Source organism: Solanum stenotomum, chromosome 10, assembly GCF_019186545.1.
Source record: "Solanum stenotomum isolate F172 chromosome 10, ASM1918654v1, whole genome shotgun sequence".
In the NCBI taxonomy this organism is placed as follows: Eukaryota; Viridiplantae; Streptophyta; class Magnoliopsida; order Solanales; family Solanaceae; genus Solanum; species Solanum stenotomum.
In genome coordinates, this window is record NC_064291.1 from 53,777,092 (window position 1) to 53,795,369 (window position 18,278).

Consider the following 18,278-nt stretch of genomic DNA (forward strand, 5'->3'; position numbering starts at 1 on the left):
TAGTTTGATTAATTTTCAAAGTTAAATTAGATTACATTAATTCGATATTTTAAACAAAAAAATTAGATATTCAAAAACTATACGAAAAATATTATAAATTACAATTTTTTGCATATCAATATGATGAAAAATTATATCATAAAATATTAATCAAAATTTTTATAGTTTGACTCTAAAAAAAGAAACTATGACAATTAAAAATGGACGAAGCTAGTACATATCTTATGAGTCTTCCTTGATCTTAGTAGTTTCCATTAAAGATTAAATACTTTAAAGTCTTCCACTAGAATCTAGATCAAGGATTCAAGACTCGTTCAAATTATTTTCAACACTTTATTATATTTAAAATTGTACTAGTAACATTTAACCTGTGTACTAGATTCACAACAAAAGGTTAGGCAAAAACGGTGACACAACATTCACTTACAATAATTGTACCTCTTTAGGTCTCCTTTTTGTTGGCTTTTTGTGCAATTATTAGTTGGATTTGTGAAGTCTCACGTTTGTTTTTCCTAAGATAGTTACTATATACTTTCATTCATCATCAATTCAGTTACTGCCAATCTATTTCATATTTGTGTCCAAAAAGGTTTGTTCCATTTTGATCTCATCACTCACCAAAACGTCACAATTTCTTTTTCTTTATTTTAAATTTCAATTTTATAAATTTCAAATAAAGTGAAAATATTTTAAATACATGGCAAAACACCTACTAAATATGTGTGAACACGGTTATCCACACAAAAATTTTAAAAAAGAAAGAAGTTATTTATAAAATGTTAGATACTCTTAATGGTAAGGGATAATCTCTTGGAAAAAATATACAAGTTTGGCTTAAAGTGAACAATATCACATCATGTTTATGATATCTTGAGGTTATTTTAATTTGACAATTGATATCAGAAGTCAGAACTAATGATTCAATGTGAAGAATCTGGAGATGATAGAGTGATGAGTAGGGCCTGACTTAGCGTATTTAATCGTCTACAGACTATTTTGCTATTTTTAACCTTAACTTTAAAGATGCATATACACGCCAAAAAAAAAAAAGACACTAAGCTTCGATAGCATAAAATATTGTTATTGATGTGAGTGAAACATAGTTAATCTCTAGATTAGCCCATAAAAGACGATGGATCATGTGAAATTTAGTTCAAGGAAGAGGTTATCGGCATATATGAATTATATCACTCATAAAAAATATCTTCAAAAAACCAAGACTTTTTGAAGAAAAATTGTACGAACTCGATCCAAAATAAGCCACTTCAGGCTATAAAAATGATTTTTTTGGGTTGTTTTTGTCCAAAGAATAAAATGAAATAAACATATTATCTTAATTTTTCTCGTAGATTGGTGGCCATGTGTGACCAATTTGTATTTCTCCCATCTATGATCAATCTTGATGTGAGATTCAAATCTTTTATGGTCCAAAGTCCAAACTCCAGCATTCCATGTGTATTACCAACCCAATAATTATTTTTGGTACATTTTTATGCCTTTTTTTTTCTTATAATACAGATGCTCAATTTTTAAAATTTATATATAAATATTTTGGTTGGCCAAAATTTTGATCAAATGCATATATTCTTATGGATCCTATGTATCTTCCCCATTAATGCTATTATTGAACAAGATTTTGTCACTTGAAAATTGCATTAATTTGTTCAATAAAATTCTCAAGGTTATGAATATATATGTAATAATGCCTTCATTAAAAAAAAAAAAAGAGAGGCTAGAATCCTAGAACCATTATTTGAAAAGTCAACAATTTGGTTTTAAATATAACATTATGTATAACTATATTTTATTATAACGATTAAGATTATTTTGGAATTGATTTTATGTTATGTCTATAGTTGCATTAGAAATTCAAATATACGACATTATATATATATATATATATATATATACTAGATGATGAATGGCCATTACGGGCCCAATATTACAATCTTATAGATGTTTATAATAGAAATTTGATTAGTTTTTTAAAAGAAAAATTATTATGATATTTTTAAATAAACATGATAGAAATAATAATAAAACATAATAGATGTTTAACAAACAAAAATAATGACCTGCTTGATGATTTTTTTTAAAAGTAATTAATATATATGATGAATAAACGGTTTACCTAAAATGAATGAGAATTTAAAAATATTAACAAAAGTTAATATAATGTATACAGGGGCGGATCTATGAAGGGCATTGGGGGTGCCACGCCACCCCCGAACTTCGACGGAAACTCTATATATACATAGGTATATATATATAATATTTATATAAATATAAAGTGTGCCACCCACAGAACAAAATTGGCTTGTGGTGCCACGGTCGGAGGGCAATTTTAGAAGGTTGAGGTTGCGGGTTCGAATCCCATTTGAACCTCTTTTTTTGAAAGACGTTTTTTAAGTAAAAAAAGGACGAATAATTTAATCAAATATAAAATTAATTTAATCGATAAGTTTATTTGGCACCCACGGAGTCTAAATCCTAGATCCGCCACTGAATGTATACGACAATAATTTAACATGAGGTAGTTAATATAATAATTTATATAACTTGCTTAAAATCATGTTAACTAATGATAAACTAATAGTAATAAATAAATATATGTTTCTCAATAAATTATATAATGACATATATGTTACGTAAAGTTTTCGGATTATACATAAAAAGAGAAATCAAGTAAATTAGATACTTCAAAAATTATCTTTACAATCCAAAAAAAAAAGCAACACCATGAAATTGAAAAGTCTGAAGAGAATCGAAGAAAATGACATAACATGCTCCGAAATTATTGAAAATTTTGTTCTTGAAGAGCTTGTTCAATGGTTGCATTCCTTTTGAATTAGGCATTTTGAGAAACGCAATTGTGATTGATATTGGATTTAACATGTTAACTAATTCATTAGGGTGTTTGAAAAGTGTGGAACAATTGAGTTTTGCTGAAAATTGGCTATATGGACAAGTCCCAGAAATGATGTGTCCACTAAGAAATATTGAATTTTACTTTTGTCTTATAATTATTTTACAAAAGTAGGGTCATTATATAGATAATTGATCAAAAATGAAGTTCTTAATGTTGGAAAAAAATGCATTATTGTTCTTCCTAATAAGAGATCTATGCCGGAGTGTATAATATTTAGGACGCAAATTAGAAATAAAGGGCGAGAAATTTATTGGTATAAGACATGAGAGGGAGAGAATTGAGGAGTGAATGAAATGAAGAATGAGTTAATGTCTATTTATTTGTGTCATCGACTTAGTTCTAGAAAAATCTTATAATTTATAGTTTCTAAAAAAGTCATGTAACTTGTGGAGGAAATTTACCCACTTGAAAAAATATTTTGACAAGTTTAAATATACAATTTATAGAATTTTAAAATAAAATATATATGAAATGGCCATATTACCATTGATCGTCCTCAACTTCACATTTCTATAGAATAGGAAAATACCAAGTTTTGGTCCAGCAACTTCAAATTTAAATCAAACTTACATCAGTTCACATATTTAGATTAATATGTTTGAAATTAAGTAAAAGTACAAACTTGATTATATATTTTAATGAAGAACTACTCTTTTATAATCTAGTAAACATTTATAGTCTACTTAAACATTTATAGTTTACTTTAAATGTAAATATACCATCATATTCATTTTATTTGTAAAGTTACTTTTTAACATCTTTTAAAATATTGAAATTAATTTTATTTATTCTTTAATTCCAATCTAATAAATATTATTAATTTTATCACACTTATTTCATTTCAGATATATTAATTAGAGAGTAATGAATTTTTATGTTAAAGTAGACATTTTCAGTACGCATAATGAATATAAAAAGTATTAGGAATTAATTAAAGTAATAGTAAAATAGAGTAATGAATAGATATCAGAATAACTCATAAAAGAAAAGAAAGTGAAGTGATAACAAAATGAGTTAATAGTACGAACAATAACTAAAGATGTTTCTAGAACTATTTAGTTTTCTTGTTATTATTCTTGGTAGATTTTTTATAGCATGAAATTACATTTTTACCCTTGATCATCATTCACTTCATATACAAAAAGATGTTTCTAGAATTATTTGTTTTTCTTGCTATTTTTCTTAATAATTTTTTGTTAGAATAAAATTATATTTTTACCCTTAGTCGTCCTACCACTTCACTCTTCTATATAATAGGAAAAAAAATAACAAAAAATAAATAAATATATATATATCCTTCTTTCTTCTAACAGTTGTGATTCAGTTATTAGAGTGTACAAGATCCTTATAAATAACTTATAATGGATCATAGATCAAATGTTATTTTTCAGGATTGTTATAATTGAGATATCTATGTGATGACCCTATAAATTTCAAACATTAATGAGTTTTATGCCTCTTAAGTTTGAATTGTTTTTCACTCATTTGGTAGATACTTACTTCCAATGTTATTTACATCAAATCAATACAATTTATTGCAATTGAATGATGTAATATAGTAAAATATATATTAATCAATTGTGATTAAGTAATTAGTATTGTATTTCAACACATTACACGAAAAAATATGTGATATCAAGAAGTTTAATGTTAATATTATGAGTCAATATATTTTATACACCCATATACCATGGATAGCTCAACGTGATTGGGGGACTAAAGTGAAATTTCAATTCAGAGCCTAAAATATAAACAAACTTCATATACATATTTATTCAAAATTTATTTTGCTTACACTATTTAGATGAAAATTATTAGTATTTTAATATTGTTTTTTCAGTTATTAGTTTTAGGTAAGATTTTATCAAATCAACATTAAAAAACATCATTTCAGTGTGGCAATTATTATATGAATTGTTAACATAATTATATAAGTAATAAGTCGACAAATATTAATTAAAGATAAAAGTTAGAACCATAAAATTTGACGCAACAAGTTGATGACTTGGTATATCCCATTTTGATCTTAGTATGCTTGTAGTAATGTTTGAAACTAGAATTTAAAAAGAAATAAAAAAAGAATTTGTAATTCACTTTGTTCAACATTTTTCACTATTAATTCTTATTTTTAACAAAGTATAAGATGTTAAAGTGGGTAAATTAATATATTTTAAAAAAAATTATACCTTTTATCATAAATAATCAATATTTTCTATAGAAATTTTAACACATAATTTATTTTTGATAAAAATTTGGGGCTCCCAAAATTTGGGGGCCTAAGGCAAAAGCCTTATTTCCCAAAGCATAGAGCCGGCCCTGGCATTACAACCGATTTTTTTTTCACACATACGTTACTAAATTTCTGACTCCGTCACTAATTATAAATACATACGGAGATAGCTACCCCGTCAGAGTCCTTCTTTATTTAAACGTAACGTTTTAGTGGTTTCTCCACATTTTTGGAGGAAAACAAAAGGATTTCTTTTCTTAGTTGCGCATCGTTTACTTGAATTAATTTTCTTTGAAAGGAAACTTAGTGGTTATTGCTGCAAAAGCCATATAAAGTCAAACCATTCTTAAAAACTATTCAAAGTATTGAATTTTTATTTTATTTTAGGTGAAAATAATTAATTAGTTCCAATATTTTTTATCGTCAATGCCCTTACGTGGAGGGAGATTATGTATAAAACGAATCCCACTAACATTCTTTATTTTCAAATAAGTGGGCTAAATAAAATTGCTACTTTCACGGAGATCTCTTTTATAAAATTAAGAAAAATTACATGAATGTTGGAAAACTTAATATTTTTGGTAAACAACCAAATTAAACACCTTTAGGAACACATTTAACAAATAAATTAAGTGATGTCTGAAAAAAAATAATTGACTATTAAAAAATGTGTTAAGTTAATACTGAAAAAATAATCATCGGGAAATTATCTTATCATTAACATTTGAGTTTTAAATATGTGAATGGAAACGAAATACTTTTTCCGAAAAGATGCAATTTGAAAACACATTTTCATATTGAAGAGTTGTGACTTTTTTTTATAATGCATAATTTTTTATTATTTTAATAGTGTTTATATTGATTTAAACCAGCTAACATTAACTATAGTCATTTTTTATATATAAAGGGTGTTATACTAAAATTATCTTTCTACTATTATTTATTGTTGAATTGTTTCTTTAAGAGTATGACAAGTCAATACTGAATAAACAAAAATGGAGAATATATAACCAAACAAGTTCTTGAATTTTTTTTTAAAAAATCTTTGTCCAAAGGGGCCCTTAATTACTGGCCCCTCAAACTTACATACAGCCGCGAAGCATCACAACGACTATTCAGCTGACCACTCTTCTTCTTTGTCTCTCTTTTTATTTCTCTCCATAAATATATCACAAATTCCAACAATTCTCATCGTGTGTGCCGACCATTTCTTCCTCCCATACCCCCACCCCCACTCCCACCTCTCAAATCTATATAAACAGAGTGATACATTTGTTCCACCATGTTTGACTTGCCACAGCACTCTTAAACCAAGAACCAAATTCCCCTTCAAAAAGTGGCATTTACCACTTCTTGAAGTACTCTGTTACTAACCCATTGTCAAAAAAGGTGTTATTTTTTTTTCTTTTCAAGATTTTAAGCTATGAAGAAAAACAGAGGTTTTAGAATTGGACGGAGATTGGTGAGAGTTTTCAGCTGGTTAATTCACCGGAGAAGAAATGGAAGAATTGGAAACAAGCGGCTGAGTTGTGCAAGCAGAGCAATTTCAAAGCTCTGTAAATTGGGGGTTTTGCTGAAACAGAGAGCTAAAGGACTGTGTTCTGGGAAATCCAATTCGGGTTACATTCGGGTCGGGCAAGAACCGATTGATCTGAAGCAGGTGAGTGTACCGAAGGGACACTTGGCTGTATACGTGGGTGAGAAGGAAGACGACACGTGTAGAATTGTGGTGCCTGTGATATATTTTAATCATCCTCTGTTTGCTGAATTGTTGAGGGAGGCAGAGATGGTTTATGGGTATAAATATCCGGGTCGGATCCAAATACCATGCCGGATATCCGAATTCGAGAACGTTAAATCAAGAATCGCCGCCACGGGTGGTGGAGAGCTGAGGTGGAGGCAGAGTTACTGATGAGTTGTGGCTGAGTCAACATTGGAGAAAATTGTAATGTGCAAATAGCATAACCCTCCATCACTGGCCTTGTGTTGGGGAGGTTTAGTTTATGTTAGTAGTTTTTTTCTATTATTATATTTTAAGAACGACTGTTTATGCATTGAGTTTTTGCTATGTTTCACATAATGTCAAATGTTCTTTGTATCTATTCTAGTTTTTCTCTTAAAATATCACAAAGCAATACTTTTTTACAAATTAAAGTTCTGGATATGCGATTGCATCTTCACAAATGTCTATTTTATCGAGCTTTCTTTCGAAAATATAATATCTAGATTGTGGGTGAAATTGACTCTCCAAAAAAGAATCAGCGACTCGTACACAGTAGATTGGTTAAGAAAAGGAAAAATTACTTAAATAGATACCTTTTAATAAATGAGTACTGATTTTAGCAATACTTTTTATTTATTACCATTTATAGCAATATATAGCAATAGTATGATAAACAATATATTAAAAGTGAATTATGTATGCAATATGTATGTATTATAACTGTTTTAAAATATATTATGTGTGTTTAGTTGTTTGGTAAGAATTTGACACACTGTAGTATAAATGTATTAAAATATGTGATAAATCATCAATAAAACTTATATTANGGAGAAGAAATGGAAGAATTGGAAACAAGCGGCTGAGTTGTGCAAGCAGAGCAATTTCAAAGCTCTGTAAATTGGGGGTTTTGCTGAAACAGAGTGCTAAAGGACTGTGTTCTGGGAAATCCAATTCGGGTTACATTCGGGTCGGGCAAGAACCGATTGATCTGAAGCAGGTGAGTGTACCGAAGGGACACTTAGCTGTATACGTGGGTGAGAAGGAAGACGACACGTGTAGAATTGTGGTGCCTGTGATATATTTTAATCATCCTCTGTTTGCTGAATTGTTGAGGGAGGCAGAGATGGTTTATGGGTATAAATATCCGGGTCGGATCCAAATACCATGCCGGATATCCGAATTCGAGAACGTTAAATCAAGAATCGCCGCCACGGGTGGTGGAGAGCTGAGGTGGAGGCAGAGTTACTGATGAGTTGTGGCTGAGTCAACATTGGAGAAAATTTTAATGTGCAAATAGCATAACCCTCCATCACAGGCCTTGTGTTGGGGAGGTTTAGTTTATGTTAGTTTTTTTTTTTTTCTATAAAAAAGACAGTTCGATGCATTAAACTTTTGTTATGTTTTGCTCTCGCTGCATTTCATATAATATTCAAATGTTGTGGGTGTGAAGGATTTCTTTGTACAAATTTTGTCAACCTTTAGCTCATTTCTCAAATAAATGTAGTTTTTTCGTAGATATTTAAATGTTATTTGTATCTATTCTAGTTGTTCTCTTAAAATATCACATAGCAATATTATTTTACAAATTAAAGTTCTGGATATGTGATCTTAGATTGCATCTTCACAAATGTCTATTTTATCGAGCTTTCTTTCGAAAATATAATATCTAGATCGTGGGTGAAATTGACTCTTCAAAAAAGAATCAGCGACTCGTTCACAGTAGATTGGTTAAGAAAACCTCTCTAGAATCACATCATCATCATTTAGAAATTGATTAATCAATGAAGAGACATGTACTTGATGAATATGGTATAATCCTAGAAATGTTTAGGGTTTGGTTAATTAGGACTTCAAAAAGAGTCCCTTTAATGCCTTCTTTTTTTTGTCTTTTTGTTATGTTAGACTCAATAGTGTCTAAACATTATTTTCATTAGATGGTATTTGTGGAGGTCTATCTTTGTTACGTTTCACCACCTATCGTGACATATAAAACAACAAATTAGTACAATCATTTTTTTACCCATTTGAGCCTCTTATTTTAATTTCTCGAATTATTCAAATGTCGGTATGGAGTAGATATATCTTTTCCCAAATGTCGGTATGGGGTAGATATATCTTTTCCCTATAGTACAAGAAAATTGAAAAAGACACCCTCTTTTCACCCTTACCTTAAAGGTACTACTTTGCTATCATCAAAACGAATTTTATGTGTTTTAGTTTTCATATCGCAAAAAACTACATTAAAGAGATCGAATAATTAAAAAGTATATATTATATTACATATTATATCACATGTTCGATTGGAAGGGATTAGTGTGGACGTCCACTTCTACAGCATACATTAAAGAATCTTCCTTCAAATAAATGAATATCAGACCATATCCCTACAAATCAGATATTCTTTAGTTGTTTTCACTACTAATTCAGGAGTTGAGAATATTTAATTAGAGTAGTTAGTTGATACTTTTACATGTTTAATATTATCGACAATTCCCACATTTGATGTTGAGTTTACTTAATCTTGGAGGCCACCAAACTAATGTGTGTTCCAAATTGTAATATGTAATACCAAAATCAACCACAAGTATATATGGTGATCCATGTTGCATTTGATGGCTTAATACTGAATTTATTGATATATATAATATAAAAAACCGAACTATACCATTGACACACCTTGCGTTCATAGACCACTTACTCCGTCAACACAATAAATAGGAGTAGCATATATTCAGCATCACATGACCTTATAAAACAGGGAAGTTCTCGTATTATGTTATGGTCCAAGAAGAAAAAAATCAGTTTCATTAGAACAAGTCAAAAGGTGGACTTTTGGACCAATAAATAAAAAAAATGTGACGTTGAATTTCATAAAATTGATTTTTTGATTGTTTCAAGTAGCTAAAAAAAAACTTTAAATTTCTTTTCACATTAGTTATATTCGATTTAGCCGGACGGAATTGACCCGGACGGAATTGACGACATTACCCAACCAGAGCATTATTATATGACTAGCATCGAAGAGTACTATTGTACAGGAGTTGGTGTACATAACTAAAAAGGAAGAGCATATAGTGACCTAAATTACAATCTTACAAGCATATTTTGTTGTAGCTAGGCAACTCTTGTGACAAGACTACTCTTGAGTCATCATCAAGCGCTAAAGCCTCGGTTCGCAGCGCTATACTCCTCTATATGTCCATTGCAAGCAGCCATAAAAGCTTCCTCCATAGCATCTCTTGAGATACCATTGTTGCAAATGTTTGCAAATGCTCTCATGTGTTTCATGCCATATTGTGTCAGCGAACCACAATGTGCCTCGAAAAGGCGAACCTGGCAAGAAAAAACAATATCAAGTATGTCTTCAGGAATTCCAAAGTCATTGAATTTAACAAACATTTACTACACTTGGATCAGATTATTTTACCGTTGATTTTAGGCATTCCCAATCATCGACGAGAGGTAGACCAGGTTTTCGGACAGAGCTGAGAACAGAACCACCCTTTATTGGACCGAAAAGAAACACTCCAACTGCATCTATGCTCCCATCAAGATTTTGCCTATGCTGCAGTGTCTCAGTAATCTCTTTCCAAAGCTTGGCCTTCTCGAGTGAATTGTCTTCCAGCTTCTTATACTGTATAGACCAAGAAAACATGTACCAAGACCAAATCAAAATGATATACCACCAAGCAGAACTATAAAACGGGTGCTCATAGTATTTCAAGTTTTGGGGTGGGGGATTGTAAATTCGAACAATATCCCACAGGTGAATTCGTAGCGTTCAAATTCCAATTCAAGCTCTAGATCAATAAAAAGTGTCAGCTAATCTTATAATCTGGATTTAACATAAAAATATCAGGGAACTAGTGAGCTACCATACAAAAGAATGCTTCCACTTCAAGAACGGTCATCGGATAAAACAAAACATAAATGTAACTGTAGTCACTAGACAAACTTGTACCTCTCCATCCCACTCTATATGACTGACCAAACATTTCTACTTTGATGAGTTTTAATCCCTCTCCTACTCGAATGTATAATGAAATTACTCAATTATTATACAAAGATATTCAAAACTTACTCTTTCCCATAAGAAGAGAAGATCAGCATCCCTCTGATTGACCACCTCCAATTGTGCGAAATCGATCTTGTTCGCAGGAAGATTCACGGTGGCAGGGTCAAATCCTTGGTACAAGTAAACTTTCTCGGGCTTAATTTTTTTGCTTCCATATTCCATAACATGAGATCCAGCATTATAGTTGTTGGAGTTGGAAGTTCTTTCCTTCACCTACAAGACAATATAGCATTAACATCCAATGATGATGACGACTCAGAAATTATGTTGCTCAGACTCTTCAATAATACCACCAGATGCGTTTCGTATCCTCCAAAAATAGTGCATTTTTGGAGGATCGGAAACGGGTGACACACATATTTGGAAAGTTCGAACAACATAGCTCATAAGAATATATTAGATGCGCCAAATAAAAGTCTTGGTTTATTCACCTTCTCGTATTGCTGTTTTATTGTTTCCTTCTTCAGGTTATGAGACTCGCTGAAAACAAGTTAAACATTCGAGTAATCATCAGCAAACCAGCAGAGTAAAACTTGATAAGCCTGCTTAACCCTTGAGCCACCAAGCAAACCATTAGCTTGCTTGATTTTTTAGTATAACGTGGACACATTGGTTTTATAACTATAATTTCCCAAATACTACTACTTATCAATCGAGCAATCGTTTACTTTACATTACCTGTCCTCCATCCATGCAACACTATACAAGTCCCCCAAACATGTGATATATTCTGATGGAGGTGGAGGATCCATTCCTGGGCAATATGTCCCCCAACTGCTTTCTTCAGCGTTTGAGGCGGTCGTCACATAAATGTTCAAGTTTTCAGGCATTAAACCCTCGAAGACACTACCGCTCTCACAAGCTTCAATATAGAGGACCTACATAAAGCACAACAAACTAAATAATTCTGATAGGAAATGGAACTATCAAGTTATATTGCACTTTTTACCATCTCTTTGTAGGTCCCAGCTGCGTATTTTTTCTTCAAGACCTCAATTAAATCTTTGCCATAAAGGTAAGGCATGTTGGGCATTCCTGAAACAGAGATAAACTCCTAGTACCAAAATGTGTTCCGATCAATTGTCAATAGCTGAAACTCAAATATAATTACAGACTCACCAAGCACCCCTGGACCACCATGATCGGAGTAATACAAAAATATCCTGTCATTCGGTCCACTATTGACGACCTTCCCGCTTCCACCTTTCACGGCACTTTTATCACCAAGAAGCACAGCATACAAGTTTGCTGCAGTGACGTGCTCACCGGTATAGTCCTACAATAATCATCTTATCAAATGTGAGATTGCTGTTTGCTAAAAGAAAGAGATGAATGTACCCTTCAAAATTAATCAATTCCGCAAAATAATGCAGAAGTACAAGAACCAAGCTTCATATTTTTATAAAATAGTTCACCACCTATCTTGTGTTTCCACATTTCAATTTGCTCCTATCACGTACCAAGATAAGCTCCATAGTCTAATTAGCTTTGATCAAGAAACTAAAATCATAGACGAAGTACATACTAACCAATTCGATTTGGTAAGAGTCCAAAAAAAAGTTTTACTTCGCCTACTAGACTGGTACCCCGATTAAAGAATCTCATTACTGTGTCATATGGGGAAAAAAAAACACGAGTTCCCCGATAGTTCGTGGATTCATACTCCCAAATAAAGGTATCATATATACCATATTCAAGTCCAGGGTATCAAATTATCTAAGCAGTTCACAGCCTCTGCATCTCCTAGTAGAGCTATATTTCTAATTTGAGGTTCAGTGTTCTACTAAAGAAACCTCAAAGGAACTAGAGGCACAACATTTTTCAATGGAGAAATGAAATGTTATGACTAATCACATATGCTACGACATGACAGAAGATCTCACATTTGGGAAGTTGTCAAATTACATTTGGGACTTTGGTTAAAATTAAGAGCATATGCACTATATATGAAAGGATACAACAATAAGATATAACATTTGGTTATTACCTTAGGCACACCGGCATAGACATCACTACCATTTGGATGATTGATTATTACTCCTGGTCTAGGATTCAACTCGCTCTTGGCAATGTCATCGTACATGAATACTACTATGTTCTCATCTTTCAATCCACCTCTTTTCAAGATTTGGTAGGCATGACATACATCTGCCTGCATTCACCCCATATAGCTTCAAAGCAATTAGCAGAGTAAAAAAAATAAATAAATAGCTAAATGCCTAAACTTGATTAGTAATGGCAGCTGCATCTTTCTCCAAGGATATACATACCAACTCCCAATTTGCATAAAACAAGTAGAGTTGGCTGTATATCATCAATTCATGAGATTTTGTTTCCACAAGAACAGCAGTGGTACGTTTCAACAAGACATAATATATAAACGTGCCCTTTAACTTAGTCTAATAAGGTGGCGCACACATCCTACCTCACAATTTGACTGGTAGGACACGTGCGTCTCCCAGATTTGCCTTGTGTCTGGTTAATTAAGTTGGAAAACACTTCTACCCATAGAACATCAATGTGAGCTTGGCCCAATTTTCAATAAGTGCCTTCTGAAAAAGAGTTTCAACTACTCATCATTTACTCCTGATGCTACTCAAAAAGCTCCTAATTTTCCTCCTAAAAGCTTATCAAACGGTTGAAAGAAGAAAATAAAAGCAACATTTTTTACTTGCCAAAAGAGTGGCCAAAAGTATTAATTTGATTAACATCCAAACCACACCGGATTAGACGAATCCAATATATTTTCTAAATACTAATGTCAATTCTCTTCCAATCACAATGGTGAAAACGGTAAATATATGGCACCTCAACCTAATTCAAACCCAAAGCTAGCTCATGAAGGGAGGTTTATCCAAGTCCATATAAGGAGACTAATTTCTCATCCCTCTACCGACCGAAGTGCGACTTCTCAACAAAAACACACTTACATACACTAATTTTTTCTACTATAGAATCTGCTGCATGTATATTACCTGATGCCGATAATTTCCATACCCATTTGAACCAGCCACAAGAACCGCCCACCGCACGCCTCCACCGTCTTCCTCCGTTTCATCATCAGCACGATCTACCGGCGATCGTATCAAGGGGTCCCAGAAGCGGTAGGCTCTACCTAACCTTGTATCAATTTTTGGTTCAAAAGAAATAGCTCCCACCATAACCAACAACATCAAGGTTACACATACTGTAAAATTACAGGACCCCATCATCAAAACAATAAAAACTAAAATTTTGTTGATTGAAAAAAAGGTGAAGAAACAGAGGAGCTGAGAATTAGTGAAGTATTGGGTTTTGTTATGTATGTGGCGGTGAGTGTATACATGCAGAAGCAGAGTGTGACACCTATCAACTCATGTGGAATCAATAATACCAGGTGTTGGTGTATGAAAGCAGGATTTCATATTTTGTTAATCTTTGCGTTCTAATTTCTGCATTATCGACTAATCTCAACTTACTAATACTAATCTCTACATTGTTAATCCCAAACTTCTCTTGGAACCAAACCAAATGATTTAGACCTCATTTGTTAGGTTATTGAGTGTATTTCATTTATATTATTATTAATTAAAAAAATCATATTTAATTTGAATAGGTCTTCATCATTAAAATTTTGAATAAAATCTTAATATCATTAATATTATTTTTGTGTGGATTTTTTTTTATTATTACTATGTTTATGATTATTAGTTAGTATTATGGATAATTACTTTTTGTCATCATAATTACAGTCACCATTATCAACCACCTCTATCATCACAATCATTACTGACAACCATCATCACACTTTTAATCATTATTATTCGTCACTACTACATTAAAGATAATTATAGTCATATCGCTACATTCACCACCACTACACCATCGCCGTCGATCCTCCACACCAACAACCACCGCTACAATTAGCAATGTCATGACCAACTATCATCGAATATCTCCTTGACAAAATATGAAGTACTTAGGCCTAAAATCTATAGAAAACGAATATTGTACTAATAATGGTACTATATTTGTTAGTCATTATTAAAATATAAGGGATTTAGGGTAGATGAATCTAAATGAGAGACTAGTTGAATCCATTTATTTGTAAATTGTACCAATAATGCTAGTTAGCTTGTTGGTCTTCCTAATTAAGGTAGTGTTTCAGTACTCGAGCTTCATGTGTGTTTTGCCTAAGCAAGACTTGAAACTACTCTACAACATTTTGAAATTACAAAGTTTGAAGATATATGTCTTTCATTGAAGAAAAACAGTCTTTATTACATATAATATATATCAACTAAATGAAAAATAGTAAATTTCTTAATTTCTTGTAGCATTTTATTGTCAATGTTGGTATAAATATTTGTGCAACACAACATTGATGTCGATGAAATGAGCTGTTACATCTCTCAAATTTTAATTTAGTAGTCAAAGTGGTTCAAACAACTTCTAAGATTGTGCTATGAGGTATCATGTGACTCAAAATATTTTTATTTTGGGTGAGGCACAATTAACAAAAAATGTGTTGAGTATTTCTTCTCTTTTTGACAAGTGTCGTCGCAGTGGCGGAGCTATTTGAGAGGATGTCGACTGATATTATTTCGTTGAAAAATTACACTATATAATTTGACAAAAATAATTTGTTTATATATATATATATATATATATATATTAGCACTTTTTTATTTTTAAGTGATTTTACTTCTTTATATTTTAACATTTGTTGAGTAAAATTCTATCTCCGTTACTACACTATGAGACCTATTATCTCTTTTTATTCGCTCATCACTCAACACAATGTGCATGCTCAATGACGTAGTCGTACATAGTTCAAGGTGGTCAGTTGAACATCATTCATCGAAAAATTATACTATGTATATAGAAAATTGTACAAAATATATAGCTTAAAAATTATTGTTCATATACATATATTAAATCTTGAATATTTATAACGAAATTTTTGACTTCACCACGTCAAGTTTGTGAGTCACATAAAATATTTCACGATAGGAGCATGCACAGTGTGTTGCCTTGTTTCTTAATTTTGTTTTGTAATACTCTACTTTTCATTGATAACTGTTACTTTTAAGCACATCTTTAGGCCAATTTCCGCAAGAAATAGCTCAACTTAGGATATATTCGATATGTAGGAAAATATTTTTGCCTATACTGACTCGACACCCTTCTTAAGAAATTATTACATATTAGAAATTTATTTTCCTAGATTAATTTTATTAATAAATGTTATAAAAATATAAATTTGACCACTAACATTTTATATAGTTTTTAAATGATAAGGACTAAGGAGGATATTGAAAGAAAATGATAATTTTCTTTGCGTTATAATTTCTGCGTTACCAACTAATCTCAACCCAAACTTCTCTGGGAACCAAACCAAACGATTTAGACCTCATTTGTTAGGTTATTGAGTGTATTTTATTTATATTATTATTATTATTATTATTATGAAAAAAATCATATTTGATTTGAATAGGTCTTCATCATTAAAATTTTGAATAAAATCTTAATATCATTGACATTATTTTTATGTGGATTTTTTTTATTATTACTATGTTTATGATTATAAGTTAGTATTACGGATAATTACTTTTTGTCATCATAATTACAGTCACTATTACCAACCACCTCTATCATCACAATCATTACTGATAACCATCATCATTTTTAATCATTATTATTCATCGCTACCACATTAAAGATAATTATAATCATATCGCTACATCCACCACCACTACACCATTGCCGTCGATCCTCCACATGCATCAACAACCACCGCTACAATTAGCAATGTCACCAACTATCATCGAATATGATCTCCTTGACAAAATATGTACTTTAGGCCTAAAATCTATTGAAAACAAATACTGTACTATATATTATTGTATTAATAATGGTACTATATTTGTAAGTCATTATTTTAATTAAATATAAGGGATTTAGGGTAGATGAATCAAATTGAGAGACTAGTTGAATCCATTTATTTGTAAATTGTACCATTAATGCTTGTTAGCTTGTTGGTCTTCCGAAGGTAGTGTTTCAGTGCTCGAGCTTCATGTGTGTTTTGTCTAAGCAAGACTTGAAACTAATCTACAACATTTTGAAATTACAAAGTTTGAAGATATAGGTCTTTCATTGAAGAAGAAAAACAGTCTTTATTACATATAATATATATCAACTAAATGAAAAATAGTAAATTTCTTAATCTCTTGTAGCATTTTATTGTCAATGTTGGTATAAATATTTGTGCAACACAACATTGATGTCGATGAAATGAGCTATTACATCTCTCAAATTTTAAGTTAGTAGTCAAAGTGGTTCAAACAATTTCTAAGATTGTGCTATGAGGTATCATGTGACTCGAAATATTTTTATTTTGGGTGAGGCACAATTATCAAAAAATGTGTGAGTATTTCTTCTCTTTTTGACAAGTGTCGTCGCAGTGGCGGAGCTATTTGAGAGGGTGTCGACTGATATTACTTCGTTGAAAAATTACACTATATAATTTGATAAAAATAATTTGTTTATATATATATTACATATTGGTACTTTTTTTTTTAAAGTGATTTTACTTCTTTATATTTTAATATTTCTTGAGTAAAATTCTATCTCCGTTACTACACTATGAGACCTATTATCTCTTTTTATTCGCTAATCACTCAACACAATGTGCATGCTCAATGACGTAGTCGTACATAGTTCAAGGTGATCAGTTGGACATCATTCATCGAAAAATTATACTATGTATATAGAAAATTGTACAAAATATATAGCTCAAAAATTATTTTTCATATACATATATTAAATCTTGAACATTCATAACGAAATTTTTGACTTCGCCACGTCAAGTTTGTGAGTCACATAAAATATTTCACGATAGGAGCATGCACATTGTGTTGCCTTGTTTCTTAATTTTGTTTTGTAAGTTTCTACTTTTCATTGATAATTGTTACTTTTAAGCACATCTTTGGGCCAATTTCCGCAAGAAATAGCTCAACAAAGGATATACTCCCTCCGTCCCTATTTACTTGTCCATATTTCCTTTTTTAGTTGTCCCTATTTAGTTGTCCATTTTGACAAATCAAGAAAGGACAACAAATTTTTTCCTATTATACCCTTATTTACACTTCTTGAAAACTGTAAAAGTGTATGTTGTTTCCCTCCAATTTATTTCACTTGAATTTAAACAAGTGATTGTAATTTTGAAGTGAAAAGTTGTCATAAGGGTAAAATTGTAACTTCACTGTGCTAATCATTGTTGCCTTAATCTGTGTGCCATTTCTAAAGTGGACAACTAAAAAGGGACGGAGGGAGTATTCGA

At 31.3% G+C, this 18,278-nt stretch overlaps 3 protein-coding genes across 3 annotated transcripts; 2 read left to right on the forward strand and 1 right to left on the reverse strand.

The window, feature by feature from the left end:
* Positions 1-6,270: 6,270 nt before the first annotated feature.
* On the forward strand, positions 6,271-8,241 carry LOC125878460 (auxin-responsive protein SAUR36-like). Its single transcript, XM_049559717.1, has 2 exons — positions 6,271-7,153; positions 8,214-8,241. The coding sequence occupies exon 1, from the start codon at positions 6,583-6,585 to the stop codon at positions 7,069-7,071; it is 489 nt and encodes a 162-aa protein (XP_049415674.1). The 5' UTR covers positions 6,271-6,582; the 3' UTR covers positions 7,072-7,153; positions 8,214-8,241.
* Positions 7,239-8,241, forward strand: LOC125843179 (auxin-responsive protein SAUR36-like). The gene is made up of 2 exons (XM_049522397.1): positions 7,239-7,247; positions 7,661-8,241. The coding sequence occupies exons 1-2, from the start codon at positions 7,239-7,241 to the stop codon at positions 8,129-8,131; spliced, it is 480 nt and encodes a 159-aa protein (XP_049378354.1). The 3' UTR covers positions 8,132-8,241.
* A 1,614-nt stretch (positions 8,242-9,855) lies between these two features.
* LOC125878445 (vacuolar-processing enzyme beta-isozyme) lies at positions 9,856-14,225 on the reverse strand. The gene is made up of 9 exons (XM_049559698.1): positions 13,933-14,225; positions 12,945-13,109; positions 12,077-12,233; positions 11,907-11,992; positions 11,636-11,835; positions 11,389-11,437; positions 10,964-11,170; positions 10,310-10,516; positions 9,856-10,215 (listed from the first exon to the last, which is right to left on the reverse strand). The coding sequence occupies exons 1-9, from the start codon at positions 14,167-14,169 to the stop codon at positions 10,036-10,038; spliced, it is 1,488 nt and encodes a 495-aa protein (XP_049415655.1). The 5' UTR covers positions 14,170-14,225; the 3' UTR covers positions 9,856-10,035.
* Between the last annotated feature and the right edge of the window lie 4,053 nt (positions 14,226-18,278).

Bases quoted from the DNA above. Each gene is read 5' to 3' on its own strand.
- LOC125878445 (XM_049559698.1), bottom strand. From the start codon at position 14,169: ATGATGGGGTCCTGTAATTTTACAGTATGTGTAACCTTGATGTTGTTG. The intron at 11,836-11,906 runs GTAAAAAGTGCA...TGCTTTATGTAG, and splicing joins CTGGGACCTACAAAGAGATG to GTCCTCTATATTGAAGCTTG. The intron at 10,216-10,309 runs GTAAAATAATCT...TTTTCTTGCCAG, and splicing joins GGGAATGCCTAAAATCAACG to GTTCGCCTTTTCGAGGCACA.
- LOC125878460 (XM_049559717.1), top strand. From the start codon at position 6,583: ATGAAGAAAAACAGAGGTTTTAGAATTGGACGGAGATTGGTGAGAGTT.